At 35.1% G+C, this 26,367-nt stretch overlaps 2 protein-coding genes, 2 long non-coding RNA genes and 1 pseudogene across 4 annotated transcripts; 2 read left to right on the plus strand and 3 right to left on the minus strand.

Moving 5' to 3' along the window:
• Positions 1 to 1,157: 1,157 nt before the first annotated feature.
• On the minus strand, positions 1,158 to 3,187 carry LOC145729850 (lysosomal dipeptide transporter MFSD1 pseudogene; annotated as a pseudogene).
• Positions 3,188 to 3,379: 192 nt separating this feature from the next.
• Positions 3,380 to 17,880, plus strand: Ercc1 (DNA excision repair protein Ercc1). Its single transcript, XM_081980779.1, has 4 exons — positions 3,380 to 3,610; positions 6,770 to 6,850; positions 15,307 to 15,587; positions 17,411 to 17,880. Exons 2-4 carry the CDS (start codon positions 6,781 to 6,783, stop codon positions 17,780 to 17,782), a joined length of 723 nt encoding a protein of 240 aa, XP_081836905.1. The 5' UTR covers positions 3,380 to 3,610; positions 6,770 to 6,780; the 3' UTR covers positions 17,783 to 17,880.
• On the minus strand, positions 3,873 to 5,111 carry LOC145729853 (uncharacterized). The gene is made up of 2 exons (XR_014178473.1): positions 4,258 to 5,111; positions 3,873 to 4,195 (listed from the first exon to the last, which is right to left on the minus strand). It is a non-coding gene; the product is annotated as an uncharacterized LOC145729853 (long non-coding RNA).
• Positions 17,881 to 21,077: 3,197 nt separating the features above from the next.
• Positions 21,078 to 22,678, minus strand: LOC145729222 (solute carrier family 67 member A2-like). Its single transcript, XM_081979903.1, has 3 exons — positions 22,422 to 22,678; positions 22,236 to 22,367; positions 21,078 to 22,178 (listed from the first exon to the last, which is right to left on the minus strand). Exons 1-3 carry the CDS (start codon positions 22,467 to 22,469, stop codon positions 21,129 to 21,131), a joined length of 1,230 nt encoding a protein of 409 aa, XP_081836029.1. The 5' UTR covers positions 22,470 to 22,678; the 3' UTR covers positions 21,078 to 21,128.
• A 173-nt stretch (positions 22,679 to 22,851) lies between these two features.
• LOC145729223 (uncharacterized) lies at positions 22,852 to 23,999 on the plus strand. Its single transcript, XR_014178305.1, has 3 exons — positions 22,852 to 22,999; positions 23,177 to 23,319; positions 23,805 to 23,999. It is a non-coding gene; the product is annotated as an uncharacterized LOC145729223 (long non-coding RNA).
• Positions 24,000 to 26,367: the final 2,368 nt, after the last annotated feature.

The following is a 26,367-nucleotide window of genomic DNA, read 5'->3' on the forward strand; positions in this document are numbered from 1 at the left end:
ATCCCGCGCACTTCGAAGTGGACGAGGAAAGTCAGTAGAGGGCGCCACCACCCGCGAACTGAGTAACGGGTACTCTGGCGCACAGTTAGGCAAGACGAAGCCGCGTAAGGCCGCCCTCCAGGAAGGAGCAACAGATTCCAGGAGAACCACAAGGGAGATAACAAGGGGAGCGTAATAGGACATAAGTTACGATTGGTCACACGGTGTAAATAAAACCATGGGGCATGTAGGTTATTTAGTTAAGTTAGGGTTAAGTGTCCGGGGCGAACACTCTTCAGAGGGGGGAGATGTCACGAATAACATAAGTTGCACCATGTTCCGTTACCTAGTCTGGCCCCGGTCTCCCCCAGTGCACTGCCGAATCAGCGAGACCGGCAAATTGGGGTCATGAGACGAGTATTTAATCAGCGTCTCAAGCCATCGAAGATTACTGGTCTCTGGGTCGGTCTATCGAGCATCAGTCCGAACTTCCTAGTGCCCGGACGGCTCGATACCTTCTTGGAAATCCAGGCTGAACAGACTAGAGTCCTTACGCAACCCAGTGGTGACCGTCGGGACTCTTGACCCTTTCAGTACCTAAAGTAAGTCCTTTAGGGCGTGTCGGTCATAGGGGTTCCCTGCTCGTATCGAGCGGGTTTCGCTTGGCGACACTCCAAGGGGGGCTTGCTGTGCATAAAGTAAATCCTTCGGGCTTGTCGGACATAGGGGTTCCCTGCTCGTATCGAGCGGGTTCCGCTTGGCGGCACATCAGGAGGCCTTACGCACACTCACACACACACACACCCCCACGCACCCCCTCGTAGAGAGAGTCCCATGGGCGTCCCGCCTGTAGCGGTACTAGCGGCCCTCTTAATCTGGGAGTAAGATTTAGTTAGGCATCATCGTCAGTATACAAATAAAGGAGACATACTTGAGCTACGTTTGTTGTTTCTCTTCCTGCGCTACCCCCAAAACGTGACAGTATTAGAAGTGGGAGATTCTCATTCATCGTAAATTTACACAAAATTTCTTAAAAAATTAATGAATAGCCAAAGAACATGAATCTTTGTAAATAGTGATTATCAGTTGGAACACTTTACTGCAGTGATTATGGATTAGGAACCTTCTTTTTCCAGCAGTTTCCTGCAGATAACATAGGGTGCCGACAATTAATAATCTTCTATAGGGTGGTATTTTAACTTTAATCAAGATGATTTAAGGTAACAAGTACATTTTTGTTAAATAATATCACAGTAAACATTTATTGGACTCTACAAGTAGGTCAGAGTAATTGCCTGAGAGAAAGGTAACATTAACCGTCAAACTTTAAGATAATTTGTAATGTCATGATGTGGAAGTTAATGAAGAATCATCACCTTCTGCATTTACAATTAATTGATGCCTTTCTAGTGTGACAGTTAACAGATCAAGATCTCTTGCTTGACTAGTTAAATTTAAAATTCCTTGATGGTACTGATCAAGAAGCAATAACATGGCACCACAGATAAAGGCCAAAAATAGGTTTGCCACAAAAAATCCACTTAAAACTTGATAACCATAACTGTCTACAATCCAACCTGTAATTATTGCTACCACAGCCAAACCTAAATTCTGAAATGCTTGGCACACTCCGTAAGCAGTTCCTAATTGGTATTTAGGGATTATCAAGGCCACTAAAGGCCAAAGTCCACTAGCTAAAATTGAATAAGCTAATCCTAACACTACCACTCCAATATAAGGGTTAACAACTGTGAAACCCAACAATAAATGTGCTATAATTGTTAGTGTTATAGAAATTAATATCCACAGTAGGTTTAGTCCAACTTTATCAATTAGTAAACCAGTGACAGGTGAAGCGATGGCAGATATTAAATAAATTAAACTGCTTACATTATCTGCATCCTGATCACTCATATCAAATTGATTAGTAAAGAATCCCTGGGCAATACTTACAAATGGAAAAATAGCATTAGCATATGTCACACATATGCATGCTACCAACCAAAAACTTAGCTTAAAATCAGTTACATCAGTAATTTTTACTATCTGCACATCTTGAGTGTTCTGTCTTGCATTTCTTTCTGATCTTTTATACATACAACCAAGTAGTAAAGAGCACGCCATAGAAAAAACACAAGTGGTTGAGGCAATAAGTAGAGAAATCCCTAAAATGGTAGTTCCTCTAGATGTGTGTGAAATCCATTGATAAATATGCTCCATAATCCAAAAGTTTACTGTACTACCAACATTTGCAAAGCTCATTTGAAGCCCAAAAGCCATGTTCAGCTCGTTTTCTTTAAACCATAATACAGCGTAATTGTTTTGAGCAATCGCCAAGGATTCCGCTCCTATTCCAAATATGAATCTCCCGATAATCATCATCCAGTACTGGTTCACATACACGGCAAAAGTAAAAAACAACTGTCCTAACAATGTTATTGCCATAAATACACTGGAACCAACCTGAATGCCAAATAGTCTGTCTATTAGAAAACCATTGAGAAAACACATTACTACATTGGGCCAGGAGTACACTGAATAAAGGGCAGTAAACTGGGTTTCAGTAATGTTCAAGTCATGTTTGAAATGATCCTGTAAGGCACCAGGATTGTCGTAACAGAAGTTAGAACCAAACCCCAGAAAACACATTAATATTAAAATTATGAGTCTATGGCCTTTTCCACTGGGGTGACAACAGGTAAAACAATAATCATTCCCAGTTTCAGTCCCTCTATTTCTACCAATAACTTGAATGTGGTCAGGTTCATGTTGTTCCATAATTTTTAGTTTTTCTTGTCAACCTCACACAGTATTTTTGAGATTTCACACAATATATTAACTCATACACTTTATTTACAATGTCTTAAATGTTAACAATACGAACTAAAATCTAATTATACACTACATTATCAAACCAAAACAAACAAACCTTGTTCATATCAGGATATGGCATTATTAATTACTAATATTGAATTATCATCACGTGATAATGATACAGTTAGTGAAGTTTTAATCCCGTGACTAGTTAAAACTAAAAAACATTCAATAATTATTTATAATTATTGATAAACAAAACAATATTTTTTATTCATAAATTTGAAGCTGGTTGACAGATTGTCATTTCGGTAAGAGTTTTCGAAAACCCCTATCGTCAGAATCAGCGCCCTCTTTTGGCTTTTTAATGTAGATTTTGGTTTTTTGTACGTTTACGATGTTAATAATTATTAAAAAAATATAAAACTGATAAAATAAATGAAATGAATATATTGAATAGGCAGAAATTCTTAAATTAGAAACGATACACTAAAATTATATTAGTCTGGCGAAAAATCGAACAAAAGAAGAAATGAAGAAATCTGTTAATTCAACATAACCCCATTTTGACAGTGTTGGTAAATATTGTGAATACGTTTTATTCAGGAATTGTAATTATTAATTATTTTAACGTTGGTTAATAGTAAATCTAATTTATTTAGCCAAACTTTATAGTTAACAGTTCATTTAATTTAAATAGGATATTTCAGTTAGTAATTGAAACCTTGGACAAATCGAAAAACACATTTGATCAAACTGGGTCTGAAATCTCCCAAGGGTAGATCGCCGAACTATTTTGGAAACGAAGCATTTTGAGGTATTTATGAGGCATTTGATAGTATTTTGATGCATTATATGTGTATTTCAAAATGTTTTGTGGTATTTTTATTGGAATTCTGAGCAAAATACATTGCAGTACCAAAGACTAGAGATATTATACATACTGTAATAAGACCGGACAGCCGGCATAATTTCTTTGATGTTTTGGGCGAACATTTCTATGACCTTGAACGCCTGGCTCTTTAAATCGGAGACCCAAACGCTGTTGTCAACATGTTAGTTAATTCAGTGAAACAGCGTTGTCGATTAATTATTTTTTATTTTACATCTAATAAAAGTTATTATATCTTCCAACACACCCATATGATTTAGACTGCTTCCTTGATTCTGCTCTGGGTCAAGTCTATGTTGCAGGTTACTAAATAAATTAGTTGAGACTGAGGATGAAACGAAAGTCTTAGGCACAGCACTGCACAACAACTTTGTTTTTTCAAAGGGATTGTTATACATATCACTGTCGAAATGATCACTACAAATTCTAAGTGTTTCATAACTATGCCTGAAATCAAAATTTGGTTTTAAAAGGTCTCCACGACCTGAAGCTTCTAACCATTGGGTGCATCTGTAAATATAAAAAATATTACTTTTGTTTAGTTTTAGTAGCCTAAGTAATAATGCACTTACCTAGTTTCATCTTTGGGCAATCGAAAAAATTTGACTTTTTGTGTTTTTTCTCCAATACAGCTAGATTTCTTATTGTTGTTCTTACAGCTATTATATATGCATCGCATATTGTTACATTATAAACAAAATTAACAAAATCCGAAAATTTAACCTTACTTTGTCTCTTTACATACTTTATTCTTTACTACAAATAAACAAATTAAGAAACAAAAACCCAGATTTACGCGATGTTGCCAACTCACAAATATCATTCAATCAATCATATGGATGTTTTATTGCCATGTCGTTGTTTTAGGCATTTTAGGATTAGATATACCGTAATATTATTTAATTTTTCTAATGATAACTACTTATATAGTTCTATTTAAATATAGTATAATCTAACATATGTAATTTGCAAAGGATTTGTTAAGAGGAACATTGAAGTCACGAAATAAAGAGATAATTGGCATTGCTGCTCATAGAGATGCTGGAATGCTGGGGTGGGAGTTGTCGAGTCCCTTTAAACGGGAGTCTTCAATCTTTCTCTCTCTAATTTTATTCACTCTGTCTTACTGTCTCTTCTTATTAGTCCTATATACATCCCTATTCTTTGGCAGTACACAGTACAGTGCATACAGGCCACATGACTAATTTTGACAGATGTCAAGTGGGCTTTACAGTGTCGCAAGCTCAAATACTGAATTATCAAAGTCACGTGACGTGTCTCTTACAATTTCAGCTTTTACAACTGTTTAGAATAGTGTAAATTTAATTTACCAATTTTTCTACGTTTAAACTACATTTTTAAGGTCACGTGACTGATTTTGACAGATGTCAACTGACCTTTACAGTGTTGCAAGCTCAAAAATTGAATTATCAAAGTCACATGACGTGGTTCTTACAATTTTTGTCTAAATTTAAAATACCAATTTTTCAACTGTTTCTTTTTTGTCTAAATTTGATTTACCAACGTTTAAAGTATATTTTAAAAGTCACGTGACTAATTTTCGTGGGTGTCAACTGGCTTTTACAGTGTTGCAAGTTCAAAATTACGTGACGTGTTTCTTACAATTTCAGCTTTTACTGCCTAAAATAGTCTAAATTTAATTTACCAAAATGTTAAAGTTTAAACCATAATTTACAGGCCACGTGACTAATTTTTACAGATGTCAAGTGAGCTTTACAGTGTCGCAAGCTCAAATACTGAATTATCAAAGTCACATGACGTGGTTCTTACAATTTCAGCTTTTACAACTGTCTAGAATAGTCTAAATTCAATTTACCAATTTTCCAAAGTTTAAACTGGGTTTTGAAGGTCACGTGACAGTTTTTTTACAATGTCAACTGACCTTAACAGTGTTGCAAGCTCAAAAATCGAATTATCAGTCACGTGACGTGTCTCTTACAATTTCAGCTTTTACAACTGTTTAGAATAGTGTAAATTTAATATACCAATTTTTCAACGTTTACACCACATTTTTAAGGTCACTTGACTAATTTTGATAATATCCACTGACCTTTACAGTGTTGCAAGCTCAAAAATTGAATTATCAAAGTCCCATGACGTGGTTCTTACAATTTTTGTCTAAATTTAAAATACCAATTTTTCAACTGTTTCTTTTTTGTCTAAATTTGATTTACCAAATTTTCAAGGTTTAAAGTATATTTTAAAAGTCACGTGACTGATTTTCGTGGGTGTCAACTGGCTTTTACAGTGTTGCAAGTTCAAAATTACGTGACGTGTTTCTTACAATTTCAGCTTTTACTGCCTAAAATAGTCTAAATTTAATTTACCAAAGTGTTAAAGTTAAAACCATAATATACAGGCCACGTGACTAATTTTGACAGATGTCAAGTGAGCTTTACAGTGTTGCAAGCTCAAAAACTGAACTATCAAAGTCACGTGACGAGGCTCTTACAATTTTTGTCTAAATTTAAAATACCAATTTTTCAACTGTTCTTTTCAATGACAAGTGTCCTTATTTGACACGTGCTAACTTGGTTACTACGACAGTTAGAAGATTTGAGATTTTTGGTTCTTGATCTTAAAAAATCCTAAAACTAACCTAACCTAACAACTGTCACGTGTAGGGTTGTTAAATTTCATGAAATATACAACTGAGTTGAAACTTCACCAAAATGGTCATGAAATTTCGGATGCCATCCGAATAACCAGCAAACACCTGAAATTAATGAAACTTATAAATATTCATGAAATTTCAATAATTTCATACTAATCATGAAATTTCTAGGTGTCACATAGTTAATAGAGTTGATTTTTGTCAAGGCATTGCATTTGCATAGTTTGCATTCGTAATTTTATTTCATAAAACGTCTGATTATCTCAATTTGAAATTTCCAAACTAACAACCCTAGTCACGTGACTTTAAAAAAAATCAATTTCAAGTGAAGAAGTCATTTTTCCCTTGATCGGTTTATTAGGTATACCTTGGTGTAATTTAATTTACTTCTTTCTTCAAAATCTACAAACTTCATACTATAATTTGAAAATTTTTCTTGAAATTTGAAGGACTTTGAAACATGGAAGAGATTAGTTCAGACTCAAAGATGCCAGCTTCTACTGGAGTGAAACCTAACAAAGAATCAGCAGGTAAGTTTTCTTTATAATTACAATTATTGGTAAGTGGAAAATAATACAGGGTGGCTCAACGATACGGTTGTCAACATTGGGGGGAAATCTTGTCAACTAAAATACTATTATAGAGGGTGATTCATAAAGAAGATGCAAGGGCATCACATGAGTCTACATGTCGCTCAACTTTAACTATTTCTAAGCTGGCGCCCTCTATTTCGATTATCACACAATAGAAATGAATATGTCATAAACACTGAAGCATTATATAAATGACTTTTCATTTTTATAATACCTACATAATAGAAATAAACGTTTTCAGAAGAAAACGTTTTCATTATATGATAATAAAAACAAAGTTTTATTTTAATATACTTACCTGTTAATACAATTTTTATGATATTCAAAGTTGAATCAAGACTAAAACAGCTTGCCATGGCATTACGCCATTTAATAGCTATTTATGTACCAAGGGCATTAGAGGGAACACAACGTCCTGAATGATCACCGGGAAATCGAAACGCTCAAGCTGGCAACCACGAAATATCAATGAAAACCTTTGGTTGAACTAATCTAAGACATGAGTGAATTTCAATCTGACGTCGCCATTTATGGCTGGAGAGTATTTAACAAGAAAACAGAAAGCGAATTAGGACTCTTCCTACCAAAATTAAGAAACAATCGGCTGTAATCGTTGAATATCAGGATGAGTTTCATGGGTTGGTCATTCAGATTGTTGAAGAACGTTGCCATATCTCAGACCACATCGAATATTTGTTTTAAAATATCAGTTCAAAGTTAATAAGGATTGATATTGTAACATAGTAATTACACTATGTTCCGTACCTGCATTTGCTTCGGTCTCCCCCAATACCAGACTTATGTAAACAAGATCGGCGAATTGGGGTCATGATGTGGGTATAAATACAGCTTCAAAGCACGTACTAATCACCGAACTCTGGGGTCTCTCCCAGAGGGAGGTCACTCACTGATCTCTGGGATAGTCTGAGTTCACCATCTGTGTAGCTTTTAGTGGAGCAGGTGGTAACCAAGTGCAAGCACCTGGGAATCAGCCTGTTAAAGGAAATAGCACGGGCGAGCAGCATTAGTTGCCGTACCGGCTTATCTCCCTTTAGCAGTACCATAGCGTCTTATTCGGCGTGGTGAATGCCCTGGGACACTAGTCTAGGGTTCTATTCACCCCCGGTAAGCGTGTGCCTTCCGCGAACCTCAGTAACCATTCCCGCTGATACACCGTACTATTGGGGTGGTTGGATCTTGGACAGTAAAACACGTTTATTTAACTAACTAATAAACTTGTATTAATACTAAAAGAGAGGTGAACATTATTGTAATACAACCGACCGACCGACACACGTATTCTAGAACATTCGAACGTCAACAATTTTAGGTGGCGTTGCTTGTCAACCTGTACAATGTTGCCACTGTTACAACAGGTTATTTTATAAACCCAACACTCCCACGTAAAATAAACAGTTGTAACATACTACTTAATTTTTAGTAAATCTAAGAAGCACTTAATACCTAACTGACTTACAAATCTCTTAAATTTGATTACTGACAATGCTTTGGTGAAACCATCTGCTGTTTGATCATTGGTAGAAACATATTGAAAATTAATTAAACCTAAAACATATTGATCCCGAACAAAATGAAATTTTATGTCGATATGTTTTGTGCGTGGATGAAACACTGGATTTTTAATAAGTTTTAGAGCACTTTGATTGTCGACGTACATATTAACGGGCAAAATTATGTTTTCACCGAGGGCTTCTAGTAGATTTTTCAACCATATGGCTTCTCTGGAGGCTGTTGAGGCTGCCACATACTCAGCTTCTGTAGTGGACAAGCTCACACACTTCTGCTTCTGGCTTTTCCATGTTACAGCACTGTTGTTGATTAAGAAAACATAGCCTGTTGTAGAACGTCTTGTGTCTATATCACCTGCAAAATCAGAATCACAGTAGCCACTTAGATTAATGCCACAAGGGTCACTTTTATAGTGAATGCCAATGTTTAAGGTGCCCTTTAAGTACTTGAAAATTCGTTTAACAGCATTCCAATGAGCTGTGGTGGGATTTTGCAGATAACGACTTACTAGTCCAATCGAATACATAATGTCTGGCCGACTTACAATTGCCAAAAACATCAGTGATCCTACTGCTTCTCTATAAGGAATATTTTCTATTGGTTTGCCAAGATCCTTGCTTAAACTGGAATTAGGATCTGCAGGTACCGAGACAGGATTTGAATCTTCTTGTCCAAATTTATGAACAATTTGATGAATGTACTTTGACTGATGGATGAATATTGAGTCATCTTTAAGTCGCTCAATTTGCAAGCCCACAAAGTACTTTGGATCTTCAATTATGGTAATTTGAAACCTCTTCTGTAACTGAACAAGCACTAAGTCCAATTCTTCATCACTGTCAGATAGTAGAAGACCATCATCAACATATAATGCTAGAAAAACTTTTCTGTCAGTCTTAATGTAGACACAATTGTCAGAAGTACATTGATAAAAACCAATGCTTTGACAAAATTCCTTGAAAGTCTCATTCCATACTCGAGGAGCTTGTTTTAGGCCATAAAGGGCTTTATTTAGTTTGCACACTTTTTGTTTATTATTGTTTAATCCCTCAGGTAAGTCTATATACAATTCTTCACTTAGTATGCCGTAAAGGAAAGCAGTTTTGATATCGAACTGCCTCATTTTCATTTTCTGTTGTGCTGAAAGGGCTAAAAGTACTCTTAGTGTGTCATACCTTGTCGTGGGGGAAAAAGTCTCCTGAAAATCTACACCCTTTACTTGACTAAACCCTTTTGCACATAGGCGAGCCTTAAAACGAGGTTTGTGACCATTTTCAGCTTCCTTAACTCGGAAAACCCATTTCGTCCCAATTGTACTTCTGTTTGGTGGCAAATTAACTAACTCCCACGTTTTGTTGACTTCCAAAGCTTGTAGTTCTTCTTGTATGGCTGCCTTCCATTCCTGCTTATTTGGACAACTAATGGCTTCTTGGTAACTGGAAGGAACACTTATTTCTGTAAAATTAATCTCAGAAAAGTCAAGATCAAAGTTTTGACACAAATATTCAGGTGGATGTATATCTTTTCTAGCTCTTAAGTTGTAAGGTGATACTTGTTCATTGTCAGTGTCATTTTGTCCTTGTATATCAGGTTCCTCAAAATAGTTTGGGTCAAGGTCATCTTGAGCATCTAAATTGTCAGATCTGTTATTTTCTATTGGAAGTAGAACACAGTTTTGTCTTGGGGTTTTAAATTCACTATCTTCATTAAAAATAACATGACGAGAAACTTTTATTTTATGTGTCACAGGATCATACAACCTGTAATTCGTTGAATCCCCTTCATAACCTACAAAAACATACCTCTCGCTTTTCTTATCCAGTTTGGTTCTTAAAGTGCCTGGTGTTAACAAATAGGCTTCACAACCAAAAACTTTGGTGTGTTGTAAGTTAGGCCTTTTACCAGTCCAGTGTTCATAAGGAGTGGTTTCAGACTGCTTTGTAGGTGTCCGGTTCAGCAAATACACAGAAGTATTTACTGCTTCTGCCCATAAAGTTTTAGGCAAATCCTTGTCAAATAACAGAGCTCTTGCAGACTCCATTATGGTCCTGTTGTCTCTCTCACAGCGACCATTTTGCTCCGGTGTATAAATACCTGTAGTTTCTAAAACTATACCACTTTCAGATAAATACTGTTTTAGTGACTCATTTACATATTCTCGCCCATTGTCTACACGCACTCTTTGAACTTTGTGCCCAAATTTAGTGTTGCACAAGGAAATAAAGTTCTTAAAACATTGGGTTACATCACTTTTATGTCTAATAAAATTTACTGACCTGTAGCCTGTATAATTGTCTTTAAAAAGAACATAGTATTTGGATCCTCCAATACTATCTTCACTCATCGGTCCACAGACATCGCTGGAAATTAACTCACCTGGTTTTGATACATGTTTTTCAGTGTTTTGGAATTTAAGTTTGTGTTGCTTGGCATATACACAGCTTTCACAAAAGAAATTGTCATTTATGTCTGTTATACTTATTCCACTTACAAGATTCTTTGTGAATAGTTCCTTAATGTACTTGATATTTAAATGTCCGAGTCTTTCATGCCATTGTTTTAAAGTCCCTGTAGAAACTACATTTACCTCAGTAATTGCATTTTTGTTCTGTAGGCGAATCAACACTCTATAAAGGTTGTTTTCGTAAGGTACTGCAGTAGCCACCACTTGGCCACTTTCAAAAATTTCGGCCTTCTGGTTGTCCTTAAAAATAGTAAAACCTTTATTTGTTACTGCACCTTCTGAAAACAGATTTCTCCTTAAGCCGGGTACAAGCCATACGTCTGTCATAACGCCTTTACACCAAGTCCCATTTACAAACTTCTCTATCAAAATTTCTCCGATTCCTTGAACTGGAAGTTCTTTATTATCGCCGAGTTTTACGAATAAGTTTTGAACTTTTCGAACTGATGTAAACATACTTTCCGAGTGACACATGTGTCTACTAGCGCCACTGTCTAAAATCCAAATGTCACTACAGTCAATGTCAACTTCAGGCACACTGTCATCACTGTCTTCAATGTTGAAAGCTCTTCCATTTGCAGTGTTGCCAGAGTTACCACTTCCACTTTGATGTCTAGCTCGACCACTTTCATGTCCACTATATCCAGATCCAGGAAAAACTGTCCCGCGCTCTCGTTCATTGTCATTTTGTCCACCGCTGCTGCTTCTATGAGTGTTACCTCCTAATTGTTGCCTTTTCGGACATCGGCAATCCTTTGCAAAATGTCCCCTTTTTCCACAATTATAACACTTCACATTTGTTGACGGTTTTCTTTGTGGAGGCCCTGTGTTTCTAAAATTTCTATTGCCAAACTTGTTCATTTGTGTGGCAGCTAAAGCATAATCTTCATTATGTTCGCTTGTACTTAAATTTCTTTCTTCATCAAGTAATCTCGAGGTCAAGTTTTCAATAGTCTGTCTAGCTTCATCCATAGACAACCAAGCTTGTCGAAATGGACCATATTTTGGTGGAAGAGTGCTCATTATTTTTGTAATAACAGCAGTGTCACTCAACTGGTCTCCTGAATTTTTAATTTGCATTGCTAGATTTTCAACCTTTGAAATATGCTGAGCCATTGAATCTGTGGGTAGCATTTTGTACTGATAAAATTGTTCGTGTACCAACATTTTATTTGTCTCCGTTTTTACGTCATAGATCGAGTTTAACTTGTCTAAAACTTGTTTACTGGTCTCACAGTTTTCTATTAGTGAAATTTGATTTAGCCCCATTGCTGCAGTTATTATACACATTGCCTGAGCATCTTTTTTATTCCACAATTCACCCTCTGCAAATACTTCTGGTTTCGGGGTACTGCCATCTGCAATTCCATACAGGCCTTTAGCTCGTAGGGCGCACTTAACTTGGAATTTCCACTGTTGATAATTTTTGCCTTCAAATTTAGCTATTTGAGCAATATTTCCCAGATCGACGTTACTCATCTTAATGGATTCTTCTTCAGAAAATCAGGTCCAACTAGTTTTAACCTTGACTTCTCTTCTCGATCCGTTCAGTTGATTCACGATCCTTTGCTGCCTCAAGCTTTTATTGACGCCTTTTTTATTTTATCGATCGATACGTCCGACACACGGGTTGCTTCACTTTTTCTTTTACTTCACTGTCCAAACCACTCTGGGCCCATAACCTATTGGGGTGGTTGGATCTTGGACAGTAAAACACGTTTATTTAACTAACTAATAAACTTGTATTAATACTAAAAGAGAGGTGAACATTATTGTAATACAACCGACCGACCGACACACGTATTCTAGAACATTCGAACGTCAACAATTTTAGGTGGCGTTGCTTGTCAACCTGTACAATGTTGCCACTGTTACAACAGGTTATTTTATAAACCCAACACGTACCTCATGATCCTCGCCTTCTTGGCAATCTGGGGGTAAGACCATTGTAGTTTTATCTTGAATAAAAGCGGATTCCCTGTACACTTGTGGTTTCCTTCTTCTGAGCTACCCCCTAACGTGACAATATATCCAATGATTAAGAGTCGAACTTAAAACACTTTGACTCAAAAGAAGGAAACAATGATTAGGTATAAGAAATTAGTTTATATTAATTTGATATCTGAAAATTGAATGCAAATTTTACTTAAAAATTAAATAAGATAAGAGACAACCGGCAACATGTTTCCTACCAAAGGCAAACCGAGATCCTCAACATCAAAGGAATTATGCCTTCAGGTTAAAAAGCTATTCTTTGGTATAGTATTTGTTTTACATTAATGACTGCTGTCATCAATTGATTATACAGGATGATTCATAAAGATGCTACTAATTTTAATAATCTCCCTTATAATCTTAATGGATTCAGGTGCACAGCTGATAGGTAAATAGCTAATTCCATCTTTTTTTTGCGGTGCAATGTCAAAAGTGTAATCCAGATCCGTAAAATTATAATTAACTCAGGAAGCAGAAACGGTAATTTATTAGAAAAAGAAATACCTGTTTCAATGGAGTAATAAGTAGTGCTCGTTTTCTTCCAATAATAAAAATTCTGCTCAAATCTGTTGCGAACATTTAGAAGTATATCTTCTACATTCATCTGTTATCTGGTGATGAAAATCTTCAATTGACTTTGGTTTCGTACTTGACCACCTCTTTTTAAACGACTAATTTTTTCTCTTTCCTGGGTATAAATTGTACTTTTCAAATGTTTTCAAAGGATTTTACTCCGGGGACCGCGGTGTGTGGTATATAAGAGCAGTGCAGAGTGCAGAATATGTACAAGAACCCGAAAAGCAGAGTTAAGACAGGGAACTGTTTTTCAAAACCATTTAACGTCACGAAGGATCTAAAGCAAGCATGCTGCCTTTCTCCTACTCTGTTCATAATATACATCCAAGAAGCGCTGTGCAACTGGAGACAGGAATAACCAGGTAATAATGGCTAGTTGATGCAGTTAAGAAGATGCAGACTGTATGAACAAAAACGAAATATATCCAGAACAAGATCAGGATCTATAGTTGGAAAAAATAAAAAAAGTGCGAAGAATATGTAGGTATATATCTCAAAAGCATAATCTCGAGCAAAGGATCTACAGATCGTGACATAAAATACAAAATACAACAGGGTCAGAGAACAATATACATATTCTCAATTCATTACTTTAGTCCAATCAAATTAGTTTAAAGATATCCTAACGTATGGAGCAGAATGCTGGCAAATGACAGAAAAGACAAGAAGAAGGATAGACTGTGTGGAGATGTACTACCTCTGAAGAGCCTGTCGCATATCAAAGAGAGAGCACATCTCGAATAATGAAGTTATAGAACAAATAGAATTCATAGAAAGAGTAGAAACTAGACAGTTAATATGGTATGGGCACGTAAAACCCCATAATACATTCCAGAAAGCAAAAGCAAACGTGGAATACCAGCAACTACATGGATAAGCGGAGTTAGGCAAACAATGAGAGTTAGAACAATCCAGGAGGATTTATGGAGAGATAAAGAGTTTGACGATGGAAATGCGCGATGCAGCAGAAGCTGTAGGACCCCCGCTTTTAGATAGATATTATTTCCGTAATTATTGGATCTACTGCATTTTTCAACATGTCTAAGTACAAACTTACCCTTTAGGTTTCCAGAGGTCCTACAAAATTATTCCCTAATATGCCTACCAAAACGTTTAACTTTGAGAACGTTGTGATAGACCTCTTTAAATACACGAGGGTTCGAGTCCATAATAACGGCAATTATGTCTATTTACAATTCCTCCAACAAACAAATATTAAACAGCAAATTACTGTTGTTGAGTATCCGTTGACTCAGTTCTTCGCAGATCTCCAACCTCCTGTCATAATCATCTTCATTAAGTTCATTTAGAAGTTTTATTTTATATGAATAAAATTTATAAACTTTCAATATCCTTTTGTACTCCTGAAGATGTAGCTAGTTGCTGAGGGCTTTGAGTATTGTCCTGTAGTACTACGTGTCCCAAAACCGCTATTTTTATAGCATTGTTTCTCAACGTTTGATTTGGGTGGTGCGGGATATTAGTCACAGATCCTGTTTCTTTAAATTTCGTTATTAATCTTCCTACATTTTCTGCCCTGAAGGGATAACTTGTCGGCAGACCTAAAAACTCTAAATATCGCCAATACCGAACAACTTATGGTGAACAGAAACCAGTGGAAGCAAGTCGTAAAGCCAGCAAAGACTCATCCGGGGTTGTAGCTACACACACATAGAGAGAGAGAGAGAATGTTTTACCATGTAACTTAAGCACCTGATCATGGTTTCCTATAGGCCCAAAACATGTTAAGCTTGCCTTTTGTTTACTAAATCAATTTATTGTGGTTTGTGAGGAAAATTTGCAAGTTATAATACTGTTTTTATTATAGTTGGAAAAAGTGACGAAGCCAAAAGTGGTCCGTCCCAACTGAAAGATGGTTCCAGTTCTCACTCACTTCTCGTTAACCCAAAACAACGGGGCAATCCAATACTCAAATCCATATTACACGTGGCCTGGGAGTATGCGGACATAGTTCCTGATTATCAAATGGGAACCCAAATGTGCGCATTGTTTCTTTCTTTGCGCTATCACAATTTGAACCCGGATTACATACACGAACGATTGAAATTGCTAAGGGACATGTATCGTTTACGCGTATTATTGGTACAGGTTAGTTGTGTACGGTAAAGTAAATTAGGATGACGTTGCAGCCGATTTTGAAAAGCCAGGGGGAATAACGATTAAAGTAATTTTTTTCCAAAGAAAAAGTGCTGAAAGTTATAAAGTAACTGAGATATATAATTTTGGAAATTTTCTGTTCTGTTGAAAATATCCAAAAAATGTCGAATATCTTGAAAACGATTAGAGTTACGGAAATTTTGGCAGAGACCAAAAATGTTGCGAATGACTTTCTGTACCCAGTGAACCAGGTTTACAACCAATTAGAACCGGGTAGACGCGGTCACAGGCGGCAGAGCGGTAGTTTCGGGTTTGACTTTTCTTTTTGTTTTTTGGACCCCCTGTATATTTTAACCGTGCTGTGGTTAGCATGAAATGAAAGGCCAGTTCAAGACGAATATTTTGACTTTTTTACAGTCGCTGAAACCCGAAAAATTGCGGAGATAAGGAATTTTCAAAATTTCGATGCAATTTTCAAAAAAAGTCGAATATCTCCAAAACAGTTAGAGATACGGAAATTTTGAAAGATACCAAAAATGTTCAGAATGACTTTCTGCACCATGTTTACACCCACTTAGAAATGGGTAAACGCGGTCAGAACTGGCAGAACGATAGTTTCAGGTTTGATTGTTTTTTTTTTCGTTTATTTGGACACTCCGTATATGTTCAAACGTGTTGCGGTTAGTGCGGGGTGAAAGATCAATTTAGGACGAATATTTTGAGCTTTTTACAATCACTGAAATTTTCAAAATGGCGGAGGTACGGAATTTTACAAATTTTGCATTTTTACAAAAAAAAATCGAATATCTCGGAAACGGTTAGAGTTACGGAAATTTTTAAAGATACCAAAAATGGAATGGTATCTTCAAAATGTTTTTCTTTTTGTTTTTGGACCCCCTGTATATTTTAACCGTGCTGCGGTTAGCACGAAATGAAAGGCCAGTTCAGGACAAAAATTTTGACTTTTTTACAGTCGCTAAAACCCCAAAAATGGCGGAGATAAGAAATTTTCAAAATTTTGATGCAATTTTCGAAAAAAAGTTGAATATCTCGGAAACGGTTAGAGATACGGAAATTTTGCAAGATACCAAAAATGTTCAGAATGACTTTTTGCACCCAGTAAACCCACTTAGAAATAAAAAATATATTTTTTTTATTATTAAATTAAATTCCTAATTTTAGCAAAATGTTTGTGCACTTTTTCCAAGAATTTTCCATAACTTGCTTATTTGACAGTTGACGACCAAAAGTGATTGAAGTGAAAAGATAGCTCAGGTCGTATGCTTTCCAAAAATATGCTCATTTAAATTAATCGGTTGCACCGTTTGGCCGCTAGAGGGCGTCAAAGCCAAGCTTTACAAACCTTCAAAGTGATTTAACCACTTTTGCTATAACCTAAAATAATTCAGTTATTCCAACAGTTACGACAAAAAGTCACTGAAGGTAAAATGTAGTTAAGACCAAAAGCTTTTCAACGGTGTATTCAAAAAAGGTCATTGGTGTGATAGTTTGACCGCTAGAGGGCGTCAAAGTCAAGCTCTTGCTTGACAATTGCTTTTAACACACCGTGTATAATAACAGCTGATTATCGACTTAGGATATGCTACATCATGTGTATCATCAAGAGCAAATTTTTACTCTGGAAACAAATTATCAAAGATTTAGAAATTTGGCAATAGCGCTCATTGTTACCAACGCAATAACCCTCAGACAAGCATGGAAGTTATTTACTTTTTGGTAGCTCCTGTTTCTAATACGTCATCCTAATTTACTTTGATTTTTCTAAAAGATCTTGAGTAAGTAGTGTATTTTAGGTGGATATTAAAGACCCTCACCACGCTTTAAAAAACCTGACCAGAATCTGTATCTTAGCTAACATGACACTGATATTGGCGTGGAGTCCCGAGGAAGCAGGAAAAATTATCGAAACCTACAAAATTTATGAGAATAAGCCTCCCGATAATGTTATGGGAAAATCAGAGTCTACGCCGTATTTGAAAGTAATTCAAGCCCTTACAGCCATTAAACCAATCAATAAAACCGATGCGATGAATTTACTAACGCGTTTTAAAACTTTGGAAGGTATTATCAAGGCTACCGAGTTTCAATTGTCCGAGTGTCCTGGTTTAGGTCCTAGAAAAGCAAAGCGTCTTCATAAAGTTTTAAGAGAAAATTTTTGTAAGTAGTTTTTTGTGAATTTTTGGTGGTAGTAAGAAACTTATCTTCTAAATCTGTGATAACTGATTGTGTACAAATTAAGTAAATAAATAAAACACGATTCAAAGGGTTTTATTTGTCTGAAGGAGTAAGCAAGTTTCGACGAGGAGATTTCTTTTTCTTTGGGGATATTTTTTTCTGGAGGATTTCTCCTGAGGGAAAAATATTTACCAGGGGACTAACAGGAAACCACCCCTTTTGGGAAAAAGGTGAGTTTATGAGGATATAACGCACAAAATCTGACGAAGAGAGTATACTAAAGTTTTCTATTTAATTTTGGCGTGTACAATAGTGTTCTAAACGAGAGTTTCCTCAGTTATTAGTGTTTTTTCCATATAAACTCTGTTTTTACCAAAAGCAGAAGTTTTGGGCTACATTTTGACCTTTGAATGAACCTCCTAACTGTCATAGCGACTAAGTTAGGAGCTGTTAAATTGTGACAACTTTAATATTTCTAGTACAGTTTCACTGTTGTATTTCATGTCAAATATCTCGGATATTTGTAATTTTTGAAAGAAAATTGTATTCAGGTAAAAGAAAGCCAAAATCACGTGCTACATTTTGACGTTTAAACGAACCTCCTAGCTGTCATATAGACCCAGTTAGAAGTTGTCAAATTTTATCACTCAATATTTGTAATATAGCTACACTGTCGTTTTCATGTGAAATGTCTCGGTTGTTCGTAATTTTTGAAAGAAAATTGTATTCAGGTAAAAGAAAGCCAAAATCACGTGCTACATTTTGACGTTTAAACGAACCTCCTAACTGTCATAGCGACCAAGTTAAGAGCTGTTAAATTGTGACAACTTTAATATTTCTAGTACAGTTACACTGTTGCAATTCATGTCAAATATCTCGGTTATTTGTAATTTTTGAAAGAAAATTGTATTCAGGTAAAAGAAAGCCAAAATCACGTGCTACATTTTGACGTTTGAACGAATCTTCTGACTGTCTTAGTAATCAAGTTAGGAGCTGTCAAATTGTGACATCTTTAATATTTCTAGTACAGTTACACTGTTGTAATTCGTGTCAAATATCTCGGTTATTTGTAATTTTTGAAAGAAAATTGTATTCAGGTAAAAGAAAGCCAAAATCACGTGCTACATTTTGACGGTTGAACGAATCTTCTGACTGTCTTAGTAATCAAGTTAGGAGCTGTCAAATTGTGACGTCTTTAATATTTCTAGTACAGTTACACTGTTGTAATTCATGTCAAATATCTTGGTTATTTGTAATTTTTGAAAGAAAATTGTATTCAGGTAAAAGAAAGCCAATATCACGTGCTACATTTTGACGTTTAAACGAACCTCCTAACTGTCATAGCGACCAAGTTAGGAGCTGTTAAATTGTGACAACTTTAATATTTCTAGTACAGTTACACTGTTGTAATTCATGTCAAATATCTCGCATATTTGTAATTTTTGAAAGAAAATTGTATTCAGGTAAAAGAAAGCCAAAATCACGTGCTACATTTTGACGTTTGAACGAATCTTCTGACTGTCTTAGTAATCAAGTTAGGAGCTGTCAAATTGTGACATCTTTAATATTTCTAGTACAGTTACACTGTTGTAATTCATGTCAAATATCTCGGTTATTTGTAATTTTTGAAAGAAAATTGTATTCAGGTAAAAGAAAGCCAATATCACGTGCTACATTTTGACGTTTAAACGAACCTCCTAACTGTCATAGCGACCAAGTTAGGAGCTGTTAAATTGTGACAACTTTAATATTTCTAGTACAGTTACACTGTTGCAATTCATGTCAAATATCTCGGTTATTTGTAATTTTTGAAAGAAAATTGTATTCAGGTAAAAGAAAGCCAAAATCACGTGCTACATTTTGACGTTTGAACGAATCTTCTGACTGTCTTAGTAATCAAGTTAGGAGCTGTCAAATTGTGACATCTTTAATATTTCTAGTACAGTTACACTGTTGTAATTCGTGTCAAATATCTCGGTTATTTGTAATTTTTGAAAGAAAATTGTATTCAGGTAAAAGAAAGCCAAAATCACGTGCTACATTTTGACGTTTGAACGAACCTCTTAACTGTCATAGCGACCAAGTTAGGAGCTGTTAAATTGTGACAACTTTAATATTTCTAGTTCAGTTACACTGTTGTAATTCATGTCAAATATCTCGGTTATTTGTAATTTTTGAAAGAAAATTGTATTCAGGTAAAAGAAAGCCAAAATCACGTGCTACATTTTGACGTTTGAACGAATCTTCTGACTGTCTTAGTAATCAAGTTAGGAGTAGTAGTAGTAGTAATCACGTGATCATTTTAGTAAAAATAATTTTTATTGGTACACGTCACATGACCTTTTTCAATTATCAAATAATTCGATTACGAAAGTCACAGGTTATGTGACTATTTTCAAGTGTCAAATGGAAACTTTGAAGGTCACGTGATATCATTGTAGTCACGTGGCCACTTTAACGACCGAAAAAAATTCTGTAGGTCACGTGACTATTTTCAAGCGTCGAATGCAATTTTGAAGGTCAGGTGACCCTTCTTACAATTAAAATAGCACAATTGCAGTCACGTGACCATATTTAAGGTCGAAATGTTGTCCTGAAGGTCACGTGAACATTTTTACGATTGAGAGGAATTTTTGATTTCTGTTAACATAATTAATAAATAAATGAAAATGACCAATAAAACAAATGTATCAGAGTTTAGTTGCAATGTTGCCCGCCAGAGGTCATACCATCCCAGAGATGCGGCCCATGACGTCACAGTGGATGCTTGGACGCATAATAGGCCATTTGAATTTCTACAACGTTAATTCAATAATTTTGAGTTTCATCTCGTTACTTTCATTTCACCACCTCAGGATAACTTTATTCTAAGAATAATTTGTCGTAGAAACTGTGAAATTAGAATTGCAATTTTTGCTACGAAAATGATCCAAAAAATATCCAAAATTCAGTATACAAGATCCAAGAAGATCTACAGTTATTAATAACAAACAAGGAAACGAATGGAAAAATAAGGTAAAAAGACAGTCAAATACAAATTATTTGTAACATTTATTAATTTTTTTTTGCGTCAATATGTGCATCACTATTTTCAAATTATTCATTTTTTTTACCAAGAGAAGAGAAAAAGAAAAATACCTCAGTTTGAATATGGAAAAATCCAGTATGATTCATGGTGTCCCTAAAACGTGTGTACCAAATCCTGGAGTAAAAACACAGTAGTCTTTTGTACAAACACCCTGTATAAACTATAAGGTTTATTAAAAAGACAAAAAAAAAACATAATTAATACTACAAATAAAATATTTACTTGTTTCAAAACATATATTTCACCTTTTAAGAGTCTTTTTTATCAGTTTGTGGTGCGCTCTGACTCTCTTTAACAATAATCGCACGTTTAGTGTAAAATCTAATAATTATCCAACACAAAAACATTGGCAGGCAAGAAAATATTATCACAGCATTATGAGCAATCGCGTTACAAACAATCCCAAACAGTATAGGAATGCTAAAACCTGCAGCTAGACTACTCTGAGCATTTAATTTAGTTAAAGAGGTATTTTTACGCTCAGAAAATAAACCTTGCCACAACGTTGTTATAAATGTACGTACAAATATTACTAAAACCAGCAACAACATGAATAGTTCATAGTAAGGAGCGTAACAGGCCAAAAGCATTAGAACTGCAATAAGCAAAAATGATGTTTCAATTAGAAAATGTAGAGGATAGTTGAGTTGTGGTTTCAGAAAGGCTACATAATAAGAAGCGGCAAATACTGCAGCATTTATGTAGGCACCTGTATAACCGACTATTATATTTGAAGAAGAAAAGTTGTGTTTCAATATTGGTACAAATTTGGAGAAAAAAACAAAAATACTGCCAGTAAAAAGGTACTTGAGGAGTAAAACGTCCCAGTTAACTTTGATCTCACAATTGTTAATTTCCTTAACATTTTCCCTAACTTTCTGAATTGATTTATTCAGTATGGAGTAATTAACATGTTCGGAGTTTGCATCTTTATCATCTTTGGTTATAGACAAAACAAGGCGGGCACTTAAAAATGCTAAACTTGCTGCTAAAATGCCTGTATAACCGAAACCAATATCAAAAAGGTAACCACTAATAATTGGGCCTAAAATCAGGCCTAATCCACTTAGAATTGTATGGTTTTTCTCTAGAATTTGTTTCTCTTCATCATTTTTAGCTTTTGCAAGCAGTAATTCCAAACATAAATTTTGAGTTTGATTTGTCAAACTAAATAAAAACCTGACTAGTATTGTAAAATAGTAACTATGAGTTAAGACTAGCATCAAGTGAGTTACGAGAGCTGTATTGAGTATTAAGAAGAGGGCATAGCGTTTTCCATGCAGGTGGGTTAGTAATTTCTGAAAACCATTACAAACTGAGTGAAAAAGTACTTATTCCTCACTAGCACCACTTACAGTTACATCAGGTGAAAGTAATTCAGCGGTAAGGTTTAGGACTGCAAGTACACCAACTGCAATGTGACTGCCTCCTAGTTGTAGTATATAGGGTGAAATAAAACCGTAAATTAGACCGTAACTAAGTGAATCCTACAAGAATAACCTGCCTAAAATCAACAGAAAGTCAACAAAGTTAGTACTTACAAAAAATGTTACAAGTTGCAAGGCTTCTATGGAAGTTTCAGCACTCATTTTTGGGAACCAAAGTCTTGTGATCTTAATCAGTACGTGTGTACGTGCATTGTCATTCTTGCTGATGTTGATAAAAGCACTAAAATAATCCTTAAGCAACAGTAATTCAAGGATTTTTAGATGAATTTATCACAATTTATGATTTATTATGCAGTTCAACGAATGTAAACTATCATTCAGTGGCGAAATGATGACTTTTTTTTGAAGATAAACTAAAAATTTTTAAAAATGTACAGATAAGTGCCAAAAAATAAACAAAACAAATTCATAACCTCATCTCTTCTTCTTTTCGTCTTTTCTAATCATTGGAACACCGCCCTCTATACTAGAGAAAACCTAAAATGTCAATTTTTAATGGCGGCGCGCACTGTCAGAAATTTGCTTTTGCGCAAAAAGTTGTGCGTGAAAAATCAGTTTTTTATACACAATCAAACAAGTTGGTTAGAATATTTGTCTTGGAAGGTAGAACCAACCGTAAACTAGTTTAAAAACTGTCCAATGAAAGAAAACCTGTAAATCCTTGAAGCTAGGTAAGTAAAACTGGTAAATGGGTATGTTATTACTAAGACTATTATTTCAAAATTGGCTGCCTTAAAATGTAACTCACATATCTGTGTATGTAACAAAGTACTTAATAAGTTAACTGTACTAAAAAGCACTTACCATTAAGTGTAGTGTTTGGAGTAAGGAGTAAAATCATTCCACAGCAAAGAGTTCAACCACTCTAAGGAGTTTGAGCTGGAACTTTGGTAAAGTGAAAGACTGACACTTTTGTGCTTTTTCCCTGGATTGCGGTTACAATGTGACTTAAAAAACTTATAAACAAACAGCAAACGAAAATAACTTGTAGGTAAGTAACTTCAATTACTGACTTTAAACCGTAAAAAATCGTGTAATCCGCAAAAAAACTCAATTTCCACAATACAGTCACCACTATTTCGCCATATTTGAATTTTTGACAAGTACCTTATTCAGTTGTTTTATAGGCGGCGTAGGACAAAATTAGGTTAGGTTAGGTAGGTAGGTTAAGTTGCTCATTTTCAGACTGTTTTTATTAGAAAATTTGTAATTTAGTGAAATAAAAGCGGTAATTTTCGGGTCGGAAAATATCAATTTTTGGAAATTTACCGGAAAATTACTTCATGCTTAAATGAAAATTTTCCTTGATAGGGAAAACAACTGTCAAACTTGTCACTGTTATTGTCAAACTTATCGTGCATTCTAATGAGATAATTTAAGACATCTAAATGATTAAAAGTAGATTAAACTTTATTAGAATTGATATTGGATTGTTGTACAATTTAATTAAAAAACGAATTATTTTTGAATTTTCAGATTTCCTAATTTTTTCCGGAAAATTACCGGAAACTTTCTGGAATATGTTGTATACCTAACCTCAACACTTTTCAAAATAAAATGAATTTTTTAAAAAATATTATTTCTAAATTTATCCCTTCTGGACATTTCTACTCTATATGGTATACAGGGTGATCAAAAGAGAATTTCAAAGCTTGGTTTTCACAAATTGGTATATTGAACCACCCTGTAACTGTCAAAAACTGTTAAAATGACAGAGTTATGGGCTGTCACAGTAAAAACTGTCAAAATCAAACAACTCAGGTAACATTCGCTTTTAAGCTCCATGGAGCGAGCAGAGCGTTTTTGACGTCACAGTGACGTAATTTAGCACAACCATAGTTTGACCAAATGTCAAATTACGACGTCGTGACGTCAAGAAAGCCCTGCTCGCTCCATGGAGCTTGAAAACGAATGCGGCCTCAGTTTTAACAGTAAATAACTCAGTTATTCGACGTTTTAGGTAAAAACGCTATACAAGGTGGTCAAAAGAGAATTTCAAGGGCTACAAATTGATATATTGAACCACCCTATAATTTGTCAAAATAATCGAGTTATTGACAATATAATGGAGTAGTTTACAGGGTAATTCAATGGATTTTTAACATCCTTGTAACATTTTTAATTTTTATTTTATAAAAAAATACCAAATATGAATCATGTAGATATTTGAATATACTTTATTCCTAGATCAGTCATCATCAGTATACAGGGTGTCCAAAATTTGAGCAACAAACAAAACATTTTTTATTCGATTTTTGGAATCTACGTCAAATTCTAGGCCTACTTGATGTAAAATGTTTGTATCAATATTCAATTGTTTTTGCTCTATCAGCCTTACTTTGACCACCCTCCTCGAAAGCATAAATTTTCATTTTGAGCGAAATTTTGTTGCACTTTTCCAGAAAATCGTCCATAACTCGCTTACTTGAAACACCCTGTATAAACACACCGTATAACAAATGAAAGCTAATGAACGGAGCTATCACGTGACGTTGAACGGGCACTGCTAAGTTGCCCCGTTTAGCCGCTAGAGGGCGTCAAAGTTGACTCTCGTTTTTTTGCAGTTTTTGCTCAATATCTCAGGAACGTTTCAGGTTAGAGGTCTGAAATTTTTACCACAAATGCACCTGGATGGGATGCTATACTACCTTCTTTACACTTTTTTGGTACCATGCACCGTTTTACCTTGAAAAATTAAAAACTAAAATTGTCAAGAATTTTCAAAGGTAATTTTTTTCATAAAATTTTTTATTTTCAAAATTAACCTCAACTGCTTAAATACCTTCAGGTTAATAGTACAAAAATGACGTAAAGTGTCATTTGTCAAAATGTTATGTTTCAAGGGTGCCACGCCCTAAAGTGTCAAAATTGACATAATTTTAAGGTCATCTCCGAAACGGTGCCAGTTAGAGAAAAATGGACGTCAGATTTGTGTTCCCACGGTTCAAATTAGTTAAAAAAACTACTTTGATTAAGGAAAATCCAAAATGGTCGCCGTTAGTATAGTACCCCAAAAAATCCCTAATTTAGATTAAAATTTCGTGCACTTTTTCAGAAAATCGTCCATAACTCACTTATTTAAAACACCCTGTAAAAAACCACCGTATAACAAAAGAAAGCTAATGAACGGGGATATCACGTTACGTTGAGCGGGCACGGCTAAGTTGTCCCGTTTAGCCGTTAGAGGGCGTCAAAATTGACTCTCGTTTTTTGCAGTTTTTGCTCAATAAATCAGGAACGTTTCCGGTTAGAGGTCTGAAGTTTTTACCACAAATGCACCTCAATGGGATGCAACTTTTACCTTCTATACACTTTTTTGGTACCATGCACCGTTTGACCTTGAAAAATTAAAAACTAGAATTGTCAAGAATTTTTAAGGGTGATACCTAAAAACCTTCAAAAACTCCTGGAAATGTTGCAAAGGAATATTACAAAAGGTCTAGCAATGTTAAAGAAGGACTGGAAATCTTGCAGAATGTTAAAAAGATAAAACTACTTCAAAAAAATTTTAAAACCCTCTCTCTGTGAGTCTTGGAATTGTTGCAAAAGTTCTAGCAATTGGGGAAAAAGTATTAAAATTGTTCGAAAAGTCTATAAACCTTCAAAAAAGCCTATACATTCTACAAAATGCTTCAAAACTTTTAATAAGTCCTGGAAAGGTTGCAAAAGGGTTAGCAATGTTCAATAAGTCCTAGAAATTATGCAAAAAGGTCTAAAAGCTTTCGAAAAAGCCTGGAAATGTTGCAGAAGGTCTAAAAATACTGCAAAGTCTTTAATAAGTCCTATAAATGTTGCAAAAGGTCTAGTGATCTAACAAAAGATACAAAAACCTTTAAAAAAGTTGCAGAATGTCTAAAAATATTGCAAAATTTCAAAAAATTCAATGTGTTCTAGAAATGTTGAAAAAGGCATTTAGGAACTTTGCAAAATGTTCAAAAATATTGCAAACGGTCTAAAAAACTGCAATAAATACTGTGAATATTGCAGAAGGTCTAAAAACATCAAAAAGAGAGAATTTATTAAATCAAATTAAACTATC

The sequence above is a fragment of the Ips typographus genome, linkage group LG5 (genome assembly GCF_016097725.1).
Source record: "Ips typographus isolate SLU linkage group LG5, UJ_Ityp_2.0, whole genome shotgun sequence".
Lineage (NCBI taxonomy): Eukaryota > Metazoa > Arthropoda > Insecta > Coleoptera > Curculionidae > Ips > Ips typographus.